We start from the raw sequence: 24,060 nt of genomic DNA on the forward strand, positions 1-24,060 counted from the left end.
CTTCCTACTAAACTCCTATCTACTACTACATAATCCATTAATGCACTACCTACCACCCTTCCATCCACCACCCTCTCCCATGTGTACTTATGCTTGACTTACTTCCTAAACACTGTATTTGCTATCATCAACTCTCTTTCTAGACACATCTCCACCATCAACTCTCTTTCCTGGAAGTCCACATTTCCCAACCACTCCATTTATTAGTTCATTTCCTACCCTAGTATTAAGGTCTCCAATACACATTGACATTTCTCATTACCAGGTCCATATGCACTTACAAAAACCCACATTTCCCTTCCCAGTTTCACCTTCAACCACATTAACCTTGAAGAAACCTCCTTCCACTCCACTACACATTTACCTATCTCTTCACTTACTAGTATAGTCACCCCTTTTCTCCCTCACCCTCTCTTCACTCCTGAGAACCTCCCAACTACACTCCCAAACTCACACTCACCCCTCCCTCTCAACTTAGTTTCACTCAAAGCCAGCACATCCATCTTCTCACAAACATACTGCCTATCTCTTCCCTTCTACTCTCATCTGTGCTACATCCACGCACATTAAAAGACCCAAACCTTAGGGTACATACATACATATACATATACCAAGGCTTTTTCCCCCTTCCAAGGGAGGTAGCTAAAAAGACATCATACATATACCAAGGCTTTTTCCCCCTTCCAAGGGAGGTAGCCAAAAAGGGAAAGGCATAAAAACACTCCCACCCATTTCATCCCTAAATACACTCCACACCCCTCCCACCCTTCCTCTCATCTGAGCACCTCCTGGATGACGGGTCATCCCTGCACCCTGCCCACCGCCCTGGGTCAGAAGCAGTGTCGCAAGACACAGTACATCCACAGCAAGGCCGCTTCATTTAATCGGCGACCCCCCCTCTCCGTCCCCCTTTGCATATAAGGAGAGGACGGGGAGAAATCCCTTCGGGCTGCGTCAAAATTTACTCACACATACTACCCCACCCCCCACCCCCCCGACCATTCCTCCTCATGCAGTCACAACATCATCCATATACAACCATTCTCCACTCACCTCTGTCTTCCGTCCTCTCCCTTCCTTCCTCAACAGACATTCCCCTCTTCCCCAAAGCCCCCTTCACCCCATCCATCCACCTCATCCTAGGACGTCCCCTCATGTTCACTCCCTCCACATCTGCCTTCCATACCTCTTTTACTAGTCTTTCTTCACTCATTCTTTCCATGTGTCCAAACCATCCTAATATTCTTTCATCAACCCTATCTCCCAAATCCTTTTTCACCCCTGTTCTCCTCCTCACCTCCTCATTTCTCACTCTATCTAGCCTAGTAACCCCCACCATACTTCTCAGACACCTCATCTCAAACACATTCAAACTCCTTCTCTCTTCTTCTCTTATGTTCCACGTTTCTGCCCCATACAGTGCTGTTGGCACAATCACTCATTCATACAGTCTCCTCTTCGCATCCATTCCAAAATGTCTATTTCTCATTACACTCTTTAAACCACCAAGGCATTTACTCGCTTCTCTCAATCTACATTCTACCTCCACCTTCACTCCACCTTTTCCTGCTACACTTGCACCCAAGTATCTAAAACTATCCACTTCCTCCAGTCGCTCTCCCTTAATGTTCACTTCCAGTCTACTGCCACTTTCACCCCTTGTACATCTCATCACCTTACTTTTACCCACATTTATCTTTAGCTTTCTTCTATCACATACTCTCCCAAACTCTGCCACCAGCTTCCTCAATCCCTCCTCTGACCCTGCCACAAGCGCAGTGTCGTCCGCAAACAACAGCTGGCTCACCTCCCACTTTTCTCCATTTTCTTTAACCATCTCCAATCCCTGACTCACTACCCTAGCATTCACCTCTCGCACATAAAAAAAGACATAAAATCATTCCCACCCATTCCATCCCTAAATACACTCCACACCCCTCCACCCTCCCTCTTATCTTAGCACCTCCTGGATGACGGGTCATCCCTGCACCTTGTCCACTGCCCTGGGTCAGAAGCAGTGTCGCAAGACACAGCACATCCACAGCAAGGCCACTTCATTAAATCAGCGACCCCCCCTCTCCATCTCCCCATGCATAAAAGGAGAAGACGGGGAGAAATTCCTTCAGGCTGCGTCAAATTTTGCTCACACATACTACCTTACCCCCCATTCTCCATTCACCCCTTAGGGTACTGGTTGGAAAACTCCTAGACCCTCTTATGCCTTTACTTTTTTTTAGGAGTGTCCCCTGTGGGGTTACAGGGAGAAGGATGCCTAGTCCTAATCCCCATCCTGTTTTTTGTTGCCTCGTATGACTCAAGTGGGAAGACTTGGTGGCAGCATTCTTTTCCCCCACCACAGGATTAGGCAAAGAAAGGAAATGAATATTCAGAGAAATGGCACAGACAGTAACAAGAGTGGGGGGTTAGCATAATGGTGGGACAGTCGCAGTATAATAAAGTATCCTCATTTCTCTATAAACAGAGATTTCCTCTACCACAGACAAAATTATGTGTGGCTCTTGTCCATAGAGGCAGCCCATATAGACCCTAAAGTATCAGCTGCATGCTGCTGAGCAATTTAAACTTCACAATAACAAGCAGCCAATATCCCACATGGGATATTTTCCAATTACAATTTGGAAAATAGATAATATCTGTACCTCCTGCTTGGTTCACTGTTCGTGTGGCTAATGTTGTCCATCCAACTTTGTCTGGCAAGTCTCCACTGGTCTCATGCCACACAAAATCACTTATATCACCTTCCTCTTGACATATTCTGAAAAAAGTAAAATTCCATATTCAAATCCTTACACCAACCTTACATCAATATGCATACAAATGGTTACTAGCTTAACTTACTTCATGTCCTGTTCCACAGTCCCTTTACTCTAGTCAAAGCACATAATTAGATACATACATTTACCAATAGCTATTTCCCCCTTACAAGGGAGGTAGCCACAAAATCAAAGGCATACAATCCACTCCCACCCATTCCATCCCCACATACTCCAGTTCCTTTCAACCCTCTCCCTCCCTCTTATCTTGGCTACTCCTGGATGACAGATCATCCCTGCATCTCGCCCATCGCCCTGGGTCAGAAGCAATGCAGCAAGACACACCACATCCAGAGCAAGGACAATTAATTAAATTGGCGATCCCCCCTCTCCATTCTTTCATGTAATAACACTAAAGATGGAGAGAAATCTCTCTGGGTTGTGTCAAAATATCATTCACACATACTATTTCATGCAAAGCTAATATTCCCATGAACATACACCAGTTCTTGAAAACTGATGCAAATCTTATACCTGAAGTGGTAAATAAAGGTAAACAATTCTCACTTTGAGTCTCTGATAAGATCTTGCACAAGACTAGACACCATTTCGATGACACCATCCTTGGAAGCATGTAACTGATTGAGGATCACCTCTTTGGCTCTATTGATGACCTGAGGCCTGATGATTTTGTCCCAGGGGTTCAACTTTTCTTTGCACACACTTTGGCACACCTGAAAAACAACACAGCTTTAAGTTCTTTTGGCTGATGAAGAAGAATAACAAGAGATAATTTCCACTTTCTATACTGTTCCTGAAATACAATCCTATACAGAAAAACCCATTACAGGATCCGTGTCTACTAGTGGCAGCCCTGTGAGTTGGATACTGGAGAGAACCATCTTCCCAGAAACTTCACTTCTATCTGGAGGTGCAGCCCCAAGAGGCAGGCACTCAGTCTCCAAACTAGGTTCACAGTCTCTTTCACATTCAACTATTCCCCAACCCCCGACTTGTTCATATAAGGAATGCTAACAACTGGCAACTGCTCCCTTAATCCTTCCCCTATTGGCCAGTGACATAGAAATAGGCCAACACCAGTGGTGGATCCACACAGCAGGGGGTGTCTGCCTCCTACCCCCGTTTGTTCTTTCATTACCCCACTGTAGAGGTTGAGAAACCTGCCATATGTACACAAGTACATGGCAGAAAGCAGTATTACAATGGCAGAAATATATTCAACATATCATTGAGGGTAAATCTTTAAAATGCAAGATTAAGTATCAATTTTGCCCAATATTCTGAAGAAAAAAAAATAAAAAAAAATAAATACAGAACATATAATCTAATTTATGCCCAAAATCATTGTATTTGTGCCACAGAGTACATCTTAAAAGCATTATCTATATTTGCAAAATTCAGGTAGTCCCCCACCCCAAAGCATCATCTACATTTACAAAATTCAGGTTAGCCCCCTCCCCCCAAATTATGATCCTGGATCCATCACTGGCCAACACTAGTACAACATAGATAACAATCCAGTTTCTTCCCTGAGGGATCTTTGGGAATGTCAAAGTTGTTACTGGCTACTCTGGGGCTACAGACTTCTGGTCAGTAAAACTTGTGGCAAAATTCACTAATATTACTATATCTCATATTTGCATTAAAATTCTATACTTGCACATTAAACTTCCATTAAAAACAAATAATAATATATTAAATTCTACAGGGTAAAAGAGCTACCTTATCCCATTGTTCTGGTTGGAGATACTTTACAGATTCTTCTATAACACTCTGACGAATTGTTGCCAATGATTTGATGCTTTTTGTGAAACCTGAAAGCATAAATAAGATGTACGAGAAACTAAGATCGAAAGACGGACAAATGCATACATATACCAAAGGATTTTTCCCCCTACACAGGGGGTAGCCAAAAAGAAAAAGGCACAGAAACCACTCCCACCCATTCCATTTCCTATATATTCCACTCCCCTCCACCCTCCTCCCTCCCTTTCATCTTGGCACCTCCTGGATGACAGGTCATCCCTGCATCCTGTCCACTGCCCTGGGTCAGAAGCAGTGTCGCAAGACACAGCACATCCACAGCAAGGCCGCTTCATAAATTCGGCAAACCCCCCTCTCCGTCCCCTCATGCAGAAAAGGAGAAGACAGGGAGAAATCCCTTCTGGCTGCATCAATTTTTTTTTTTCTCATACATACTTTCTCACCCCCCATCCCCCACCCACTCCCCCTCATGCATCACAGCATCATCTATACACAACCCTTCTCCATTCACCCCTATCTTCTGTCCTCTCCCATCCTTCCTCCACAGACATTCCTCTCTTTTGTAATGTCCCTTTCACCCCATCCATCCATCTCATCCTGGGACACCCCCTCATATTCACTCCTTCCACCTCTGCCTTCCACACTTCTTTTAATAATCTTTCTTCACTCATTCTTTCCATGTGTCCAAACCATCCTAATATTCTTTCATCAACCCTATCTCCCAGTTCCCTTTCCACCCCTGTTCTCCTCCTCACCTCCTCATTTCTCACTCTATTCAGCCTAGTAACCCCTAGCATAATTCTCAGACATTTCATCTCAAACACATTCAAACTCCTTCTCTCTTCCTCTCTCATGTTCCATGTTTCTGCCCCATATAGTGCTGTTGTTGTTGTTGTCGTTCCCTAGACTGTCTGTCCGAGCAGTCCCGTCTCCCCATACAATGCTGTTGGCACAATCACTCCTTCATATAACCTCCTCTTGGCATCCATTCCCAGATGTCTATTTCTCATTACACTTTTCAATCCACCAAGGCATTTACTCGCTTCTCTCAATCTACATTCTACCTCCACCCCCATTCCTCCCTTTCCTGTCACATTCACACCCAAGTATCTAAAACTATCCACTTCCTCCAGTCTTTCACCCTTAATGCTCACCTCCAGCCTGCTGTCACTCTCTCCCCTTGTACATCTCATCACCTTACTTTTATCCACATTTATCTTCAGCTTCCTTCTTTCACACACCTTCTCAAACTCTGTCACTAACTTCCTCAATCCCTCCTCTGATCCTGCTACAAGCAAACAACTACTGGCTCACCTCCCACTTTTCTCCATTTTCTTTAATCATCTCCAACCTCTGACCCACTACCCTTGCATTCACCTCTCACACCACCCCATCCATGTAAAGATTGAATAGCCAGGGCGACATAACACATCCCTGACGAAGTCCCACCAAAGGATTACAAAGGATTACAAAGGCGGAGCATGCCGACAGGAGACCTTTGGTCCATTACCTCAAACCATTCACTCTCTCCATTTCTAATCCTAACGCAAGCTCTACTACTCTCGTAAAAACTCTTGACTGCTCTTAACAGCTTTCCTCCTATCCCATATATCTGCAGTACCTCCCACAGTGCCTTTCTGTCTACCCTGTCGTAAGCCTTTTCCAGATCCATAAAAGCCAAAAAAAAAACATCCTTACCTTTTTCCTATAGCTTTCTCACATATCTGTCTTACCACAAAAATCTGATCTACACATCCCCTACCTGTCCTAAACCCACACTGTTCCTCACCAATTACTCCCTCTGTTCCTCTCCTAATCTGCTCAATCAAGATCCTCCCATAAGCCTTCCCAACTACACTCAACAAGCTGATCCCTCTGAAACTACTACATTCACACTTGTCCCCCTTTCCCTTGTAAAGCGGAGCTATACAGGCACTCCTCCGGCACTCTACCCTCTCTCAAACAAACATTAAACAACCTCACCAGCCAGTCCACCATCACTGTACCTCCTTTCTTCAGACATTCTGCATGGCATCCATCCAGACCAGGTGCCTTACCTGCTCTCATCATCTTAACAGCTGCTTTCACTTCATCCTTCCCTATTTCTCCTCCATTTTTCTCACTCATCACTCTCATTTTCTTAGCGCTTCCCACTGCAACTACCTTTCCCTCCCTATCCTCCTTCACATTTAGCAACTCCCTAAAATACTCTGCCCACCTTCCTCTCATTGCCTTCTCTTCCATTATCATCTCTCCATCTGCACCTTTTACCTTTTCTTCTCAACTTGATTCCCCTCCTTTTTCTCTTTTACTTTCCTTCCAAAATATCTTTTTATTGCTTTCAAAATTTTCTGTCATACTCTTACCCCATTTCACATCTGCTCTCCTCTTTGCTTCCTTTATCTTATGCTTAGCTTCTCTTCTGTTTACTTTGTACCTCTCATACGATTCCCTTGTCCTAATTTGTAGTCAATCTATGAATGCCTGCTTCTTCTCTTCTACACATTTCTTTGCTTCCTCATCCCACCACTCACTACCCTTCCTTCTTTTTCTTCCTGCCCTCCTTGTTCCACACACCATCTTTGCACACCTTATGACTCCCTCCTTGAACCACCCCCATTCTTCCTCCACTCCTAGTTCTGCTCTATCCTTTACTCCCTCCCACTCCTCTTTCAGTTTCTTCTTAAACTCACTCTCCTTTTTTTCCTCATTTAAGCAGTTCACTCTAAGTACCTCTTTACCTTCTGCCCTTTTCCTCTTTCTCCACCTATTCTCCACTCTCATTTTACCTTCCATCAGAAAATGATCTGATATTCCCCCACTCTCTCCCCTTAGAACATGTACATCCTTAACTCTTCCTACCATATTCCTGGTCACCACTATATAGTCCATTAACGATCTATCTGCCATCCTTCCATCCACCACCCTCTCCCATGTGTACTTATGCTTGACTTTCTTCCTAAACACTGTATTTGCTATCATCAACTCTCTTTCAAGACACATCTCCACTACGATTTTTACCTGGAACTCCATACTTCCCAATCACTCCGTCTATTTGTTCATTTCCTACCCTAGCATTAAGGTCTCCCAATACAACTACATTGACATTTCTCCCTTATCCCTCTATGCACTTTACTAATGAGTATCATTAACTAGAAACAGTCCCTCCCATAGATATCTCTTAGATACCTCTGAAGCAAAACATTGCACAGTTGCCTATGTTGTATTAACATGAGACTTTCTGTATCACTTGCTTATATGAATAGGAGGCTGGTAGCTATTGTTGGCTGTCAGATCTCTTTATGCAAATAAGTGAAGGAAATTCAGTCAAAGTTGATAAAGAGGTATCCTGGGTTCGGTAAAGAGACAAGTATAAGCCCTGAGTACCTACAGATTGAGGTGAGAATTTTCATGAATATTGAAGACTGAGAGGCAATGCTCTCTCACATCAACAGGTCCCAGCACATTATTAATATCCACATGACTATATCTGTATACCAAAAAGCTTCTTTCCCTTTACAAGGGAGGTAGCCAGCTATGGTATGCACTCACCTCCACCCACCAATCATTTCCCTTTTATCTTAGCTACTTGTGGATGAAGGGTCATCCCTGTCCCCTGCCCACAATATTGTGATAAAAATGTACCATATAAATGAAAACACTGACAATTTTAATTCACCAAAGAAGTAAAATCAATATTGAGCTTACCAAGCAACTGGTAAATTGATGATGCAGAGTTGGTGATCACAAGACTTAGCCACTCTGTCATCTGGGTCTGAAGTGATTCCAAGGTCACAACGTTATCGGATCCTACAGTTGCTGGTCTGCCATGTTTGAGAAAAAAAAATGATGGTGTCATTAGTTTTTCATATATACAAAGGCCTTAATCCCCTTTATGAGGTGGACAAGTTAAACAAGACAGGAATATCTTAAAATCATATACATACATACATAAACCAAAGGCTCTATCCCCCTTGCCAGGGAGGTAGCCACAATCAAAATTCATAATTTCCTTCACACCCATTTCATCCCCACCCTTCCATGTTTCTCATAAAATCAGATCTTGGAAAAAAAATTGAGTAGGAACAACCATTCCTATATGATATAATATGATATGATATGATATATATATATATATATATATATATATTAATTTATACACAGCACATCCACAGCAAGGCCGCTTCATTAAATCGGCGACCCCCCCTCTCCGTCCCCCCATTGCATAAAATGAGAGGACGGGGAGAAATCCCTTCGGGCTGCGTCAAATTTTGCTCGCACATACTACCTCACCCCCCATCCACCCGCCCATTCCAACTCATGCTATCACAACATCATCCATATACAACCATTTATTCAGGGGTGAAATGGGTGGGAGTGATTTTGTGCCTTTTTCTTTTTGGCTACCCCCCTTGTAAGGGTGAAAAAGCCTTGGTATATGTATGTATGTATGTATATATATATATATATATATATATATATATATATATATATATATATATATATATATATATATATATATATATATATATATATATATACATGTATATATACATACATATACCAAGGCTTTTTCCCCCTTACAAGGGAGGTAGCCAAAAAGGAAAAGGCATAAAATAAGATTTGCTGACTTTCTACAGAATAATGAAAGGGATGGAAGTTTTAGACAGAAATGACCTGTTAGTGTGGGACAACGGTAAAACAAGAGGACACGAAAAAAACCTGAAAAAAGATAGTTATGGAAAAAACTTGAAAAGGAACAGTTTCCCACACAGAGCGATTAATACATGGAACAAATTAGACAACAAAACAGTATGTGCAAACACTATACAAGATTTTAAGATAAAACTTGATGTGGAGAGATACAAAGACGGGTCACCACGAGCATAGCTCCCCTCCCGTATATTACAACTAGGTAAATACAACTAGGTAGGTAAATACCCATTCCATCCCTTAATACACTCCACACCCCTCCACCCTCCCTCTTATCTTAGCACCTCCTGGATGACGGGTCATCCCTGCACCTTGTCCACGGCCCTGGGTCAGAAGCAGTGTCACAAGACACAGCACATCCATAGCAAAGCCGCTTCATTAAATCGGCGACCCCCCTCTCCGTCCCCCCATGCATAAAAGGAGAAGACGGGGAGAAATCCCTTCAGGCTGTGTCAAATTTTGCTCACACATACTACCTCACCCCCCATCACCCCGCCTATTCCACCTCATGCATCACAATATCATCCATATACAACCATTCTCCATTCACCCGTCTTCTGTCCTCTCCCGTCCTTCCTCAACAGACATTCCCCTCTTCCCCAAAGCCCCCTTCACCCCATCCATCCACCTCATCCTAGGACATCCCCTCATATTCACTCCCTCCACATCTACCTTCCATACCTCTTTTACTAGTCTTTCTTCATTCATTCTTTCCATGTGTCCAAACCATCCTAATATTCTTTCATCAACCCTATCTCCCAGCTCCTTTTCCACCCCCGTTCTTCTCCTCACCTCCTCATTTCTCACTCTATCTAGCCTAGTAACCCCCATCATACTTCTCAGACACCTCATCTCAAACACATTCAAACTCCTTCTCTCTTCTTCTCTTATGTTCCATGTTTCTGCCCCATACAGTGCTGTTGGCACAATCACTCCTTCATACAGTCTCCTCTTAGCATCCATTCCCAAATGTCTATTCCTCATTACACTCTTCAATCCACCAAGGCATTTACTCGCTTCACTCAATCTACATTCTACCTCCACCTTCACTCCACCTTTTCCTGCCACATTTGCACCCAAGTATCTAAAACTATCCACTTCCTCCAGTCGCTCTCCCTTAATGCTCACTTCCAGTCTACTGCCACTTTCACCCCTTGTACATCTCATCACCTTACTTTTACCCACATTTATCTTTAACTTTCTTCTATCAATACTCTCCCAAACATATATATATATATATATATATATATATATATATATATATATATACATATATGTATGTATGTATGTGTATATATATATAAGCTACTAATTGAAGGCAGATGTGGAGGTGTGGAGTGTATTTAGGGATGGAATGGGTGGGAATGATTTTATGCCTTTTCCTTTTTGGCTACCTCCTTTGTAAGGGGGAAAAAGCCTTGGTATATGTATGTATGTACTAATTCAAGAGCAGAGTTCTTTCAATTGAAATAATCTATACAGGCCAAAAGGCAACTTATAAGAAAGTGTTACACTTAAAACATCTGTACTACACATGTTTACTATGTTTTTCATTCATGTAATGTGTGATGGATGTGAATGTCATCAAGTATTTGGCAGGAACTTGCTTAGACATAACCTACATTCTTCGTAAGCAATACTATAAACACAATATTTATGTTTACCTGAACTTCAGGACTGATTGTGGCAAATAACCAATAGCTAGGGATGACTCCTGTAACAGCGAAATGGGGCTCTCGGCATCTCCTTCCATTATTTCTTTCAAGCGAGCTTGTACAAGGCCTCCCTCACGATGGCCACCCTCAGCTGAAAATCAACACTTTCAATCAATTCATGATGTAATTCCTTTGTCCTTACAATTCATGATGTAATTCCTTTGTCCTTACAGTGAAGGCTAAATCTTCTGCTGCATTGGTTAAGATATATAAAACAACTTCCAAATTCACTTTCAATTTGAGGAACTCAAAAAGGTTAATTAGGTTAACCCCTTCCATACAATGATGCCTACATAGGCATCATGAGGCATGAGTGGGTATATGAGGATGCAGGCATTGGCGTCTTGATTATATTTATTTTGTAGTTGAATGACCCCCATTTTCTGTGAACTGGTATGATCATATTTTCTGTGGTTATTCACATTCAGAGTAAAAGAGAATGAATAACACAGCTGTAACTTTAAAGTCCATGACTAGTTCCACCCATTACTTCCACCCTTCGCACCATACTTTGACCCTGTCTTTTTTTTTTTTTTTTTAAGTCCACCAGTTCCACCCATTACTTCCTCCCTTCACACCTCCACACTCTTATGCAATCAATTCTAAATGCAACCCTTCTCTTAATCCCATAGTATATTTTCTATAATGCAAGTATTGTGGTGCATCATATATCAGACAGCTGATACTGCCCATGAGAATGTGACTCGTATTTGGCTACCAACGTTGCAGCTTCTAAACTAATTCGTTCCGCTGCACAAAGTAATGATCACAATAACTGATGCCTTGAGTTTCACTGACTGGAAACTTACAACCTCATAGCAGCTACCAATGGTCCTTAAGCCTTCCCATAAATCTCTCTAAAACCCATGATCAGTTGTATATTATATTAGTGTGGGGTGCTTTTATGTCACTAACTTATAGTAACATGAAGAAGGAAGCCAGTGTTAGCTGTCAGTTCTTATGTGAAAAGGCATACGAATTATAGCTGAAGTTGACAGAGATATCTTGGGCCTGGTCCAGAGACCTTGAGTAAGTATCTTGAGCTACACCTCCAGATGCAGGTAAGGGTGTTGCTGGATTATATGAATAAGTGTCTGGGAAGTGATTCTCTCTGGATTAAACAAATTAAAACCATTCACACCTACATACCTACATATACTGAAAGAGGGACCAATGACAGGTACCTGTATGTGGTGGTTCTGCAAGATGGACAGTGAAACTACACATTTTCAAAACCTTCTTACCCCTTCACCTCCATCAAGAGGTGCAGCCCTGAGAGATTGAGATGTGGTCTCTGGATTGGGCCCAAGATCTCAGCCTTTTAATTTCAACTGTATTCATTACACTTTTTTACACATGAGGAGCTGACAACCAGTGACTGCTCTCCTCTTCATACCACTTTGAGCCAGTGACAGAAATTGTGCCACACTGATACAACATGAACAGCAATCCAAACTTTCTTCCCAAAGAGATCTGTGGGAGGGTCTGCAGACCACTGCCAGCCACTGTAAGGCTGCAGGCTTCCATTTCATGAAACTCGGCAACAACTAACTAATACCAATAGACCCTTTCCCCTTATAAAGGGGGTGACTGAAGGAAAGATTATCCCAGCCTTCACCCATCCAACAAACCACTTATCCCTCCCATCTTAGCTCTTTGTGGATGAAGGGTCATACCTGACCCCTACCACACTGCTTGGGTCAGAGGCCATGCAGCAAGACACAGCACCTCCACAGTAGGGTCTGAGAGCTAAAGCTGGTTTATCCCTCACAGATTCATTATATGGTGACCCTTCCCCCTCATCTATGTGATAAAATAGAGTAGACAAAAAGAAATCCCTTTGGGCTGTGTCACTTCCTGATCCATTTACAACCACTCACACCTGTCACACACCTTCTTGCCCTAAAACTACATACATACATACATATACCAAGGCTTTTTCCCCCTTACTAGGGAGGTAACCAAAACTACATAATAATAATAATAAAAAAACTAAACTAAACACAATTTTACTCACCAACAAACAAAGAATACACCATGTTAAGTGTAGCCATGAAAATTGTAACGAACTTGGTGACTTGGCTCTTAGCAGAGGTGGAATGAGTGAATGCAAAGGTATCCTCAAGTGCCTTCTGCCTCAGAGTCAGTAGCTTCTTGAGTGCATCTCCAATACCCATACCTTCCACCAGCATCAATGCTACAACTGCATCACAAACACCCTGTTCAAGAAATATGGTTTACATATACATCATTATCAATTACAGACGAGGCAAATAAGATTTCAAAATGAATAAGATAATAATGGTCAAATTATGCAAACATTAAAGGGAGAAGAAAATATAAAAAAGAGAAATACATAAAATAAAATAAAAGAGAGAGAGAGAGAGAGAGAGAAAGAGACAGAGACCGAGTGAGATAGAGACAGAGAGAGAGATAGAGATAGAGAGAGAGTGAGATAGAGACAGAGAGAGAGAGAGAGAGAGTGAGATAGAGACAGAGAGAGAGAGAGAGAGAGTGAGATAGAGACAGAGAGAGAGAGAGAGAGAGAGAGAGAGAGAGAGAGAGAGAGAGAGAGATAGAGACAGGGAGAGAGAGAGAGTGAGATAGAGACAGGGAGAGAGAGTGAGATAGAGATAGAGACAGAGAGATGGAGAGAGAGAGAGAAAAGGGAGCAAGAGGGAGAGAGGTAGAAAGAGAAAAAAGAAAAATTAAAAAGTGAGAGAGAGAGACAGGCAGACAGACAGAGAGAGAGTGCATGAGTGTGTGTGTGTGTGTGTTTACAAATACATAGTACACACTCAAGGACAAAGTGTGCAAACACTTTAATGTACCTGAATGTCTTGGTTCTGGGTGCTGATATGAGCTGCACAGCCTCGGGCAATATTGTTCTGGAACTGAGCAATACTGGACCATTGACGCTCCACAACAGGAAACTTCTTCAGCATCTGTTTCATAATGGATATTATTATATCAGAACTTCATACATGAAAGTTCAATTTTATTTAGATGCCTATTTATCTATATATATATATACCAAGGGATTTTTCCCCCCTTACCTGGGAGATAGCCAAAGTCAAAAGGCATATACCCACTCCCACCCATTCCACTCCCATCCACCACCCTTTCCTCCCTCTCATCTTAGCTCCTCATGGATGACAGGTCATCCCTGTATCCCACCCACTGCCCTGGGTCAGAGGCAATGCAGCAAGACACAGCACATCCACAGCAAGGCTGCATCAGTTCATCAGTGACCCTCCCCCTCTCCATCCCCTCATGCAGAAAAATTCTATTTGGATGCCACGTAAAAAAAAAAATAATAATAATAATAATAAAAATAAACAAATAAATAAATAATAATAATAATAGTAATAATCTATCTATATCCCAAAGGCTTTCCCCTATATAAGGAAGGTAGCCAAGTCAAAAGGCACATACCCATTCCCACCCACCACCCATTTTTCCCTCTCATCTTAGCTCCTTATGGATAATGGGTTATCCTTGTGTTTGCCCACTGCCCTGGATCAGAAGCAATGCTGCAAGACACAATACATCCACAGCAAGGATAATCTAGAAATATCAAAATCACACCACAGCTTTCTACTGTGACTGTCTGTCTTCAATTGAGTTATGAAGTACTATACTGTAGGTGGACTGTGATCCACTTTTACTAGAGATATCATGGGAATAGGCAATCAGACAATACACTGGAATTAAGAACAGAATTCTTTAACCATCATTAATGTGAAAAGATCATAATCAAACTTAAGAACACTGAACATTTAATATGGTGACTCAACTCTTCTGAAAAAAATTGTATTCTATATTCATATAATTTCAAACAAAAAATAAATAAATAAATAAATAAATAAATAAATAAATCATTCACCAATAAGTACATAATCCAAGGTAAGTGTAACTCGCCTTATTTGCCTGGGGTGACAGCTGAAGACTAGTATGAGTGTGTCGTGCCAGTAGCAACAATTGAGCGGCATTGAGAAACTGCTTCTTCTCTGTGAGCCCCCACAAAACTTCTGGGGCAGAAACAAGAATCTTGACATGTACTGCCACAGAGTACTGGTTTGCCTTTTGTTCATTTCTGTTGAGATAAATATACATACCACTTTAGTATACATTTATCTATCTATATACCAAGGGCTTTTTCCCCCTTATAAGGGAGGTAGCCAAGTCAAGTGGCAAGCATCCATTCTTACCCATTTCACTTCTATCCACCACCCTTTCCCTTCTCTCATCTCGGCTCCTCATGGATGACTGGATGAGAGGGGGGAAAGGGTTGTGGATGGGAGTGGAATGGGTGGGAGTATACATACATACCAAAAGGCCCTCTCCCTTTTATAAGGGACTGACCATACTAACGTGTACATCACATTACCATACAGAGGTACTGAATACATGGTTACATGTAGTCAATAATTTACAAACTGTTTTAAGGGACCCTTTCAGACCAAAACCACATATCATTCATCTATATTAGATTAAAATCTCTACTTATAAAGGAACGATGAGATACTTTGTTACTATTGTTGTCCCTCCATTCTGCTGCCCCCCATCAACCTATTCTTTACCACTTCTCCACCATCTACCATCAAGTTCCTATACATATCATAGGGGTGGAGTAAGAGGACTACAGATCTCCTTTCTTTAATTTTCTTCAGTAAAGAGTCAAGACACTTTAGCAGCCCGCCCCCCCATTATACTGAATAAAGGACCTGTGATAGGTACTTGTAAGTGATGGTTCTACAGCATGGGTGGCACAGAATCATCTCCCTGCTGTTCATTTTCAAAAACAACCAACTAGTTCACCTCGACTGGGAAGTGCAATAATGAGAGGCTGACACTCAGGGTCGTACTTTCAAAACTTTTCGCCACCCTTGGCGAACACTGTCCACCACTAGAAAGTAGAGCTTGACCTGGTTTTCTAGGTAACCTTAGGCATCTTCATAAGTAATCTACAAAATCTAGTTTCCTTAAGTATAGTTACTGAAGTTATATTCTAATAGAAGTTATTTCACAATAGTAGAGAGCATTCATCAAGGCTGGTGAAAGGTTTTAAATGTACAACCTTCAGTCTCTGGGCTGGAGCAAAGATCGTTTTCTATTTTCTCCTCCCTTTCACATAAGGGGAGCTGACAACCAGCAACCAGTCCCCTTCTACTACTATTTTCAGCCGGTGACAATGAAACAGTCTCACAATAATAATGCCATTGTGAGGCTGAAGGTTTACAGTCAATAAAACTTGGCAACAATTATTATTATCTATTGAGAGGGTTAGGCACAGAACAGTGGGAGTTCTGAGGGATGAACAGTGTGGGTATAGGAGAGAAAGAAGGGGCATGGATCAAGTGTTTATAGAAAGCAGGTATGGAAGAAGTTTTTGGCAAAGGTAAGAATGTTTTTTGGGCATTGTTTTTTGGACTTGGAGAAAGCCTAAGATAGGGCTGATAGGCTTTGTGGAGTGTTTTGCAAATGTATGGAATAGGGGGAAGTCTATTGAGGGCAACCCAAAGAAATTTACACGAGTAGTAGGGCATATTACATTCCCAAATACTGAGCATAAATAAGAAAACTATATAGGAAATTTATCTTCTATTAGAGAAAACTGAAATATAAAAGTAATTAAAAAATGTAATCTTCCTGAAAATATTCTCCATTTTGAAATACAGTACCTGTTGTTAGTGGTAGAATTCTGGTATGACTGAGTCTTAAAGCCAATAAGACCCCGTTGCTGCAGAGAACCACAGAGGCCTTCCATGGTCTGAATGTTCTGACTGATTGCACCTGCACTTGCTTTCATTGCTGTTATGGTGTCTGCAGCTTCAATCAGGTCTCTGTATCTTTCTCTGATTATAAAGAAGATAAAGAATTACTTGGAAAGTAAGAAATTAGCAAAAAGAGTCATGTCTACCAATAGCATTTACATACATATACCAAGGATTTTTCCCCCTTACAAGGGAGGTAGCCAAAAAGGAAAAGGCATAAAATCATTCCCACCCATTCCATCCCTGAATACACTCCACACCCCTCCACCCTCCCTCTTATCTTAGCACCTCCTGGATGACAGGTCATCCCTGCACCTTGTCCACTGCCCTGGGTCAGAAGCAGTGTCACAAGACACAGCACATCCACAGCAAGGCCACTTCATTAAATCGGCGACACCCCCCCCTCTCCGTCCCCCCAATAGCATTTACTGGTTCTTAAAGTTTTTCAGCCCTGATACCCCAAAGTTCAACTTTAAGTCCACCTGATATCTCCTCTCCAATGTTAGCCTGCTGATCCCAACTTTTAATTTCTAACCAAAAAAAAAAAAAAAAAGAGAGAAAACAGGATGGCTATGAAAAAACAGCTTAATTCTAGGGACTCTATTTATTTTTATTTTCAGTAAGTAAATTAATAAAGTATAATTCTTTACACAAATTATTTTCTATGATGCCTTTTTGGATAACCCAAAGAACTGGTTTTAATACCCTCTGGGGTATTGAGGCACTGCTTTTAGAACACTTGATCTAGTTTAACATCACACTCCCCCTCACTAAAAGGGCTAAGAAAGCACCTCCTTCTGGAGGTCAGCAGTAATTTAATGTAGTATGCCCTTACTACAAACTCACTTGCTGGCAGGCCTAAAATTAATTAGGGAAAAAAATACATGTATAAAGAATAACCACATGACAAAGTGATAAAAGTACTGATCACAAAAGGAGCTGTGTACACCATTAACATTTATTGCTGGATATAAACTAATGGAATACTTGTTGGCTAAGCCTCTTCTATGATGGGGAATCTGTGTCCAAATCAATGGGGTGCTGCAAAACATTAGAAAATAGAATAAGAAATGACTAACTAACAAGGTTAAAACAGTAACAAAAGTACTGACCCCACCATAATCCTCAACTCCTCTTTCTTTCGTTCAATGTCTGTGCGAGTTTTGTTGAGGAGTTTCTGCACCTCTGCAACAGGGTGCTGCTCAAATATGAGAGTTACATCACTCTCTGTTGCCATCTCTACTGCCTGTAATAAAATTTTTGGAGTAAATGGAAAATATACATGAAAAATAGTACTTAGCTAGCACATACTATATAAGTGTACCTGTTTCTAAAAGAAGAAACCCGTAAGGCAGAATACATTTTACTTCATGTCTTTGCTATAATGAGGTTCCCAAGATGAATAAAAGTATCTGGTACTAGCCTAATTAAAATCTGTAAACTTTGTTAGTAACGCAACAGATTAGCCAAGATTGCCTTGATGCCCTTGCTGTGGCAGCATTCCCCATATTGAATATAAAGCATTCTATCATTAGTTAAGTTAAACAGTATATTATTGTAAATAATGAGTTATTATCAAATTCAACATATTGTGGAGGTTTCTCTCATGTGAATAAAGGTGCCTGGCAGGAACCAGAATCAAATAGTTTATAACTAAGATGAGAGGAAGGAAAGGGTGGTGGATGGGAATGGAATGGGCAGGAGTGAAATGGGTGGGAGTGGATAAGGGAGAAAAAGATAACTTAGCCATAAAATGCACTGAAAATGCTTACTGATGCAGGGTGAACTCTTTTGCAATGAAGAAAATTTCCCTTAAATGAACAGAATTTTCTACAGGAAGGCAGAATTTAATATAATTTGCAAAACAGCTAATGAGCCATCAAAATAGGCTTCTTTCACTGCAAAGGTGGTTTCCTTCAGCTGAATAAAATCATCTGGCAACAGCCACAATAAAGATATGAAGTAAAATGCAGCAAAAGTGTTATGGTTTATTGAATGTGGAAAAAATTACATTTAAAAGAATCATCTCCCTGCTACCCATCTTTCAAGTCTTCATCACCCTATCTCCATTCAGAAGTGTTGCCCCAAGGGATTGACATTCAGTCTTTGGAATGGGTCCTAGATCTCTTTCTATTAATTTCAACTCTATTTCTTCTACCTTTTCACATAAGGAGAGCCTCTGTCTGTTCCCCTACTTCTATTCTTACAAGTTAGGTGCACAGAAACTGCCCTACATTAATACAACACAGAAGCTAGGGGCATAGAAAATGTCCTACATTAATACAACACTAACAACATGTCCAAAGTTTATTCCTAGGGAGATCTATGGGAAGGCCTGAAGACCACTGCCAAATTTCGGGGGTGCGGGTGATATAAAGGTGCGGGTCATCTGTGGATTCTGGTTAGAAATTGCCCTCTTACGCAGTCAAAAAAAAATGAATGATTAGTTTAGCTGGGTGCCCTCTCGGATCGGGGACTTGCGGGGGGACCGACCGGATTCGTCGTATGAAAGTTGATTAAAGTCATAATACAGCGCGTACGATCGAGACAAACGACAAAGAGAAGGTAGGATTTGTCTTACCCGCTTTACATGCTCTTGTTATTAATAAAGGCATTATCACAAATAAAACAGGCTTAACTAAACAGCATGAACACAATACAAGTGACCGGTACCAACACCAACATCGTGTGTCGCGATCAAACAAAAACAAGCGGGCGACCATTTTCGCAATTACAAATTACAAACTGTACCTGATTCCTTAATGCTAAATTTGTGCATTACATGTGGGTCATTCAAGCATGGAAGAAAATTAAAGAATCGACTATTCAGAACGGTTTCCGTAAATCAGAAATGTGCCATCCTGCAATGTTCAATGCATGCTACGACTCGGAAAAGGAATCGGACGAATCCGAAATCGAAATGGAAACAGATGAGGTCACTGCATCAGAATTGGCCGATTTATACCACCTCTTCCATTACGATACAGAGGATGAGGAATTCGATGGCTTCGTGAGCGATAATACGCCTTCATAAACATTGACTGTCGTCTGTGATCACTGTCTTTTTCTTCTAATAACGATGTGCTCCATTGAGTCTGTTCATAACAGTTCAGTAATGTGCTTTATTATTGTTCTATTCTATTGAAAACTAACCATTGGAAATTGTTTGGTTTAAAAATTAATTACCAGTGTTTGTATGGCATTTATTTGATTAATTATCGGTAAACAATCAAGCAGGGTTTTATGGCATTATTTACACAAATTTATTAAGGTTCTTTGCAATATATATATATATATAAGTGCAATAAAATATATTGAAATGTAATTTGTTGGTTATTCTTCATCTTCATCACAATCAGAAATAAATAGGACTGGAGGAATACTAGTATCATGATCATGAATCGCAATGCCGCGTCTTCGACCCATCCCAAAGGCATCGTAGGATCAGTTGCACACTTTCGAGATCACCTCTCTTTCATCGAAGCTACCACTACATCTAGTGGCAGCTTCAGAAACCAAATTGTGATGAATCCTGAAAAGCAAGATATCACCAAGAAACCTGCTAATATCGGAAACATATATCTTTTTTTTTATATAAATCACATAAGCATTGATGAAACAGAAAATTTAGAAAAAGCCTCAGCTTTGAAATTACTTTGATCACCACGTCAACGGCCGGCCGTAACAACAACCGCCGTGAGCTGTGCCTGTGGCCACCCGTGCATGGGTAGTATACATCGTCGGATCTACACTGCCGCGCACGCCATATGACTGCGGGTCATACAGCGGTGCGGGTCTTGTGTGGATTTTCACTAAGGTGTAAGGGGGTGCGGGTCATATAACGGTGCGGGCTATAGTCCGAAAAATACAGTATTGGAATGTAACTATCACATTAGTTGAAGAATTGTTCTAAGTCAAATGCAATATCAGTATTTAACCAAAAAATTCAATAACATAATTGACTAACTGAAACATGCTGTCCATAATACACATCATCTATGTCTAAAACATGTTTGTGGTACTGTACGTGTTCTGTTATCATTGAAGACATGCTGGTGATAACTTCCTTCTCCTTTCTTCTTCACTTATGAAGTGCGCATGTGCATGGATTGTAGGTCCCAACAAGCAGATCAGTTCACCTATTGAACAGAAAAAATGGAAAAGCATTACATACATGTATATCAAAAGGCCTTTGTCCCCCAAATGTGGGAGACAGTCCAGTCAAAATATACACCCACTCTGCACTCATCCCACATCCATCCAAAAACCATTCATCACCCTTTACCAGCTTTGCACCTGGCGAAATAAAGATCAGCCTTATTCCTTTCCACACTACTCAGTCTAAAGCAAAGTGACAAGACACATTTTCACAGTGGGGCCAGCATGCCTGAGCTGGTTTACCCTTTCCTACTTCATTATATGGCGACCACACTCCCTGCTTTATATAAAGTTTTGTTAATCAAAGGACATATTCACTTTTGCTGGCATGTTCCCAATGGTTTGTTGTGGTTTCAATCAATGACAATGATGAATGCAGTCCTAAATGACTTGTACCAAGGATTCTTTCACGGTCTCTACCATCCTCTCTACATAGTCATGTGATTAACCAATTCTCATTTTCCAGCATATTTTCTCTCACCATATGAAAATCAGAAAGTAGAATATGACACAACTCCTAAATGGGTTAATCAAGATGGATTTTCTTATCATTTGATGAAATTATTTCTCTTAATTAAATAAAATATTTGTCAGCAACTACAAAACAATACATATACATGACAGCACCACTCCTCCACAGGTTCAATTAATGTGACTGCAAATGGCAACTGCTAACAAATATAGCAGGAAATAATCATGTGAAGACACCTTTTTAGTAGTGCAATGTTTTGCTTGTTGATTTTTTTTTGTACACCAATGTTTTGCTTGTTTTTTTAAGTACACAGATGCTTATTACAAATTTGGTTATATATATATAATGCACTGGAGGAATGGGGAGAGGACATGTGTAAAGAAGAGGGATACATGCCTGTGATTCAATAACTGGTGACCAAATGTCTATAATCAAACAATTGGTGACCAAATCACCTGTATTGTTTGTTGATATTCTTACATATATTTACTTAATTGCAGTACACACAATAAGAGCTATACTCTGGGGGTCCTGTACCTCCCATCAGAATATAAATATTCAGCCCAATGGGTTATGATAAAATTCTAAATAAAGACAGACTTTTTGTGTCTTCCATGTTTCTTGGACACTACAGCAATTCTGTACTTGAAGCCAATAACAGAGCTGTCAGTATCAGGTTTATCTACTGCACCAAATGTCATAAGGACTAGGTAAATAACAGAGCCAAAAGTATCACCTTGCTGCTTGGTTGTCACATGCTGAAATAGATAACAACCTTTTATTCCAAACACTACGAGATACAAGGGACACCACAAGCATAGCTCCCCTTCCCATAAAATACAACTACGCAAATACAACTAGGGAAATATTTATGCTCATTTGACCCAACACTATGTATTTACCTAGTTGTATTTTACGGGAAGGGGAGCTATGCTCGTGGGGTCCCGTCTTCATATCTCATTTTATCTAAACTATTTTTAAATTCATGTATTGTTTTTGCACACACCACTTTCTCATCTAACTTGTTCCAACTGTCTATTACTCTGTGAGGAAAGCTGTTCTTTTTCAAATCTCTTCTATAGCTGTCTTTTTTTATTTTATTTTCGTGTCCTCTTGTATTTCTGTCATCCCATTTTATCAGATTCTCTCTATCAGTAATTTCTATGCCTTTCATGATTCTGTAAATAGCTATCAAATCTCCTCTCTCTCTTCTTTGCTCTAGTGTCTGTAGCTCAAGTTTTTCTAGTCTCTCTTCATATGATAGTTTTGAGAGTGTTGGTGCCAATTTTGTAATTGCTCTTTGTATTCTTTCAAGTTTTTTTATACATTTTTTTGTACTTGGTGACCATATCGTTGCTGCATATTCCAATCTTGGTCTTATCAGGGTGATTAGGATTTTCTTCACCATTTCTTCATCCAGGTATGTAAATGCAACTTTGATTGTTCTTATTAGATTATAAGTTTCTCCAAAAATCTTATTTATATGTTTCTCAGGTGACATATTATTCATAACAATGACTCCCAGGTCCTTCTCATTTTCTACTTTTTTTATTCCTTCTTCTCCCAATTTATATGCTCCTGTTATTCTGTTTTTGCTTTTTCCAAATTCCATTATACTACACTTTTTTGTATTGAACTCCATCTCCCACTTCCTACTCCATTCTTGTACTTTATTTAGATCTCTCTGTAGTGATTCACAATCTTCTTCAGTTTTCACTCTTTTCAGTAGTTTTGCATCATCTGCAAAGAAGCTCATATAGCTTTCAATTCCTTCATCCATATCATTGATATATATAGCAAACATTATTGGGGCCAGAACTGTTCCCTGCGGAACACCGCTTATTACTTCATCCCATTTTGAGTGCTGGTTTCTTATCACTACTCTCATTTTTCTTTCTTGCAAAAAGTCCTCCATCCAATTTAGTAGTTTGCCCTATATTCCTCCTTCAGTTTCTAATTTCTTAAGCAACTTCTTATGTGGTACTTTGTCAAAAGCTTTCTTTAGATCTAAAAATGCACAGTCTGCCCATCCATCTCTTTCTTGTATTATATCTATTAGCCTTGAATAGAAACATATTAAATTGGTGACGCATGATCGTCCTTGTCTGAATCCAAATTGCCTTGGATTTAACACTTTGTTTTTTTCTAAATATTTTACCCATCTACTTTTGATAATTCTTTCACAAATTTTTGCTATTGTACTTGTTAGAGAGACTGGTCTATAGTTGGTAGGTTCTTCTTTATTTCCTCCTTTATATATAGGTACTATATTTGCTTTTTTCCAATCTTCTGGAACTTTCCTTCTTTCAAGGAACTATTTAGTATGCTATGTATTTTGTCTGCCAGTTCATTCCTGCATTCTTTCAGTATCCAGTTTGCTATTTCATCTGGCCCATGCGATTTTCTGACATCAAGATTACTCAAGTGTGTTAATATTTCATTCTTTGTTACTTCTATTTCTTCCATAGGGGGGACTTTCTCTTTCCATTCGTTCTCTTCAGGTTGTATGTTCTCCCTTGTAAACACCGATTTAAAATGTTTGTTCATAATTTCTGCCATTTCCATTTCCTCAGTGTATTCAACTCCCTCTTGTCTTAATTTCTCCAAGTCTTGTTTGTTTTTCAGTTTATTGTTTACAAATCTGTAGAATAGTTTTGGTTGATCTT

General features: G+C 40.4%; 1 protein-coding gene across 5 annotated transcripts in view; it reads right to left on the bottom strand.

The window, feature by feature from the left end:
* Cog1 (conserved oligomeric Golgi complex subunit 1) overlaps window positions 1–24,060 on the bottom strand; it is a 96,866-nt gene that overhangs the window by 57,629 nt on the left and 15,177 nt on the right. For all 5 annotated transcript variants that reach the window (XM_076207785.1, XM_076207784.1, XM_076207783.1 and 2 more), the window contains exons 2-12: window positions 20,792–20,903; window positions 17,877–18,010; window positions 16,672–16,845; window positions 14,909–15,083; window positions 13,819–13,932; window positions 13,005–13,206; window positions 10,937–11,078; window positions 8,268–8,383; window positions 4,518–4,609; window positions 3,342–3,508; window positions 2,661–2,776 (exon numbers count right to left, since the gene is read on the bottom strand). In XM_076207785.1, the coding sequence (XP_076063900.1) occupies window positions 2,661–2,776; window positions 3,342–3,508; window positions 4,518–4,609; window positions 8,268–8,383; window positions 10,937–11,078; window positions 13,005–13,206; window positions 13,819–13,932; window positions 14,909–15,083; window positions 16,672–16,845; window positions 17,877–18,010; window positions 20,792–20,815 (1,456 nt within the window). In that variant the 5' untranslated portion in view covers window positions 20,816–20,903. The remainder of the gene's footprint in view (window positions 1–2,660; window positions 2,777–3,341; window positions 3,509–4,517; window positions 4,610–8,267; window positions 8,384–10,936; window positions 11,079–13,004; window positions 13,207–13,818; window positions 13,933–14,908; window positions 15,084–16,671; window positions 16,846–17,876; window positions 18,011–20,791; window positions 20,904–24,060) is intronic.

This window comes from Oratosquilla oratoria, chromosome 24 (assembly GCF_046742065.1).
Source record: "Oratosquilla oratoria isolate Oo_2021 chromosome 24, ASM4674206v1, whole genome shotgun sequence".
NCBI lineage: Eukaryota > Metazoa > Arthropoda > Malacostraca > Stomatopoda > Squillidae > Oratosquilla > Oratosquilla oratoria.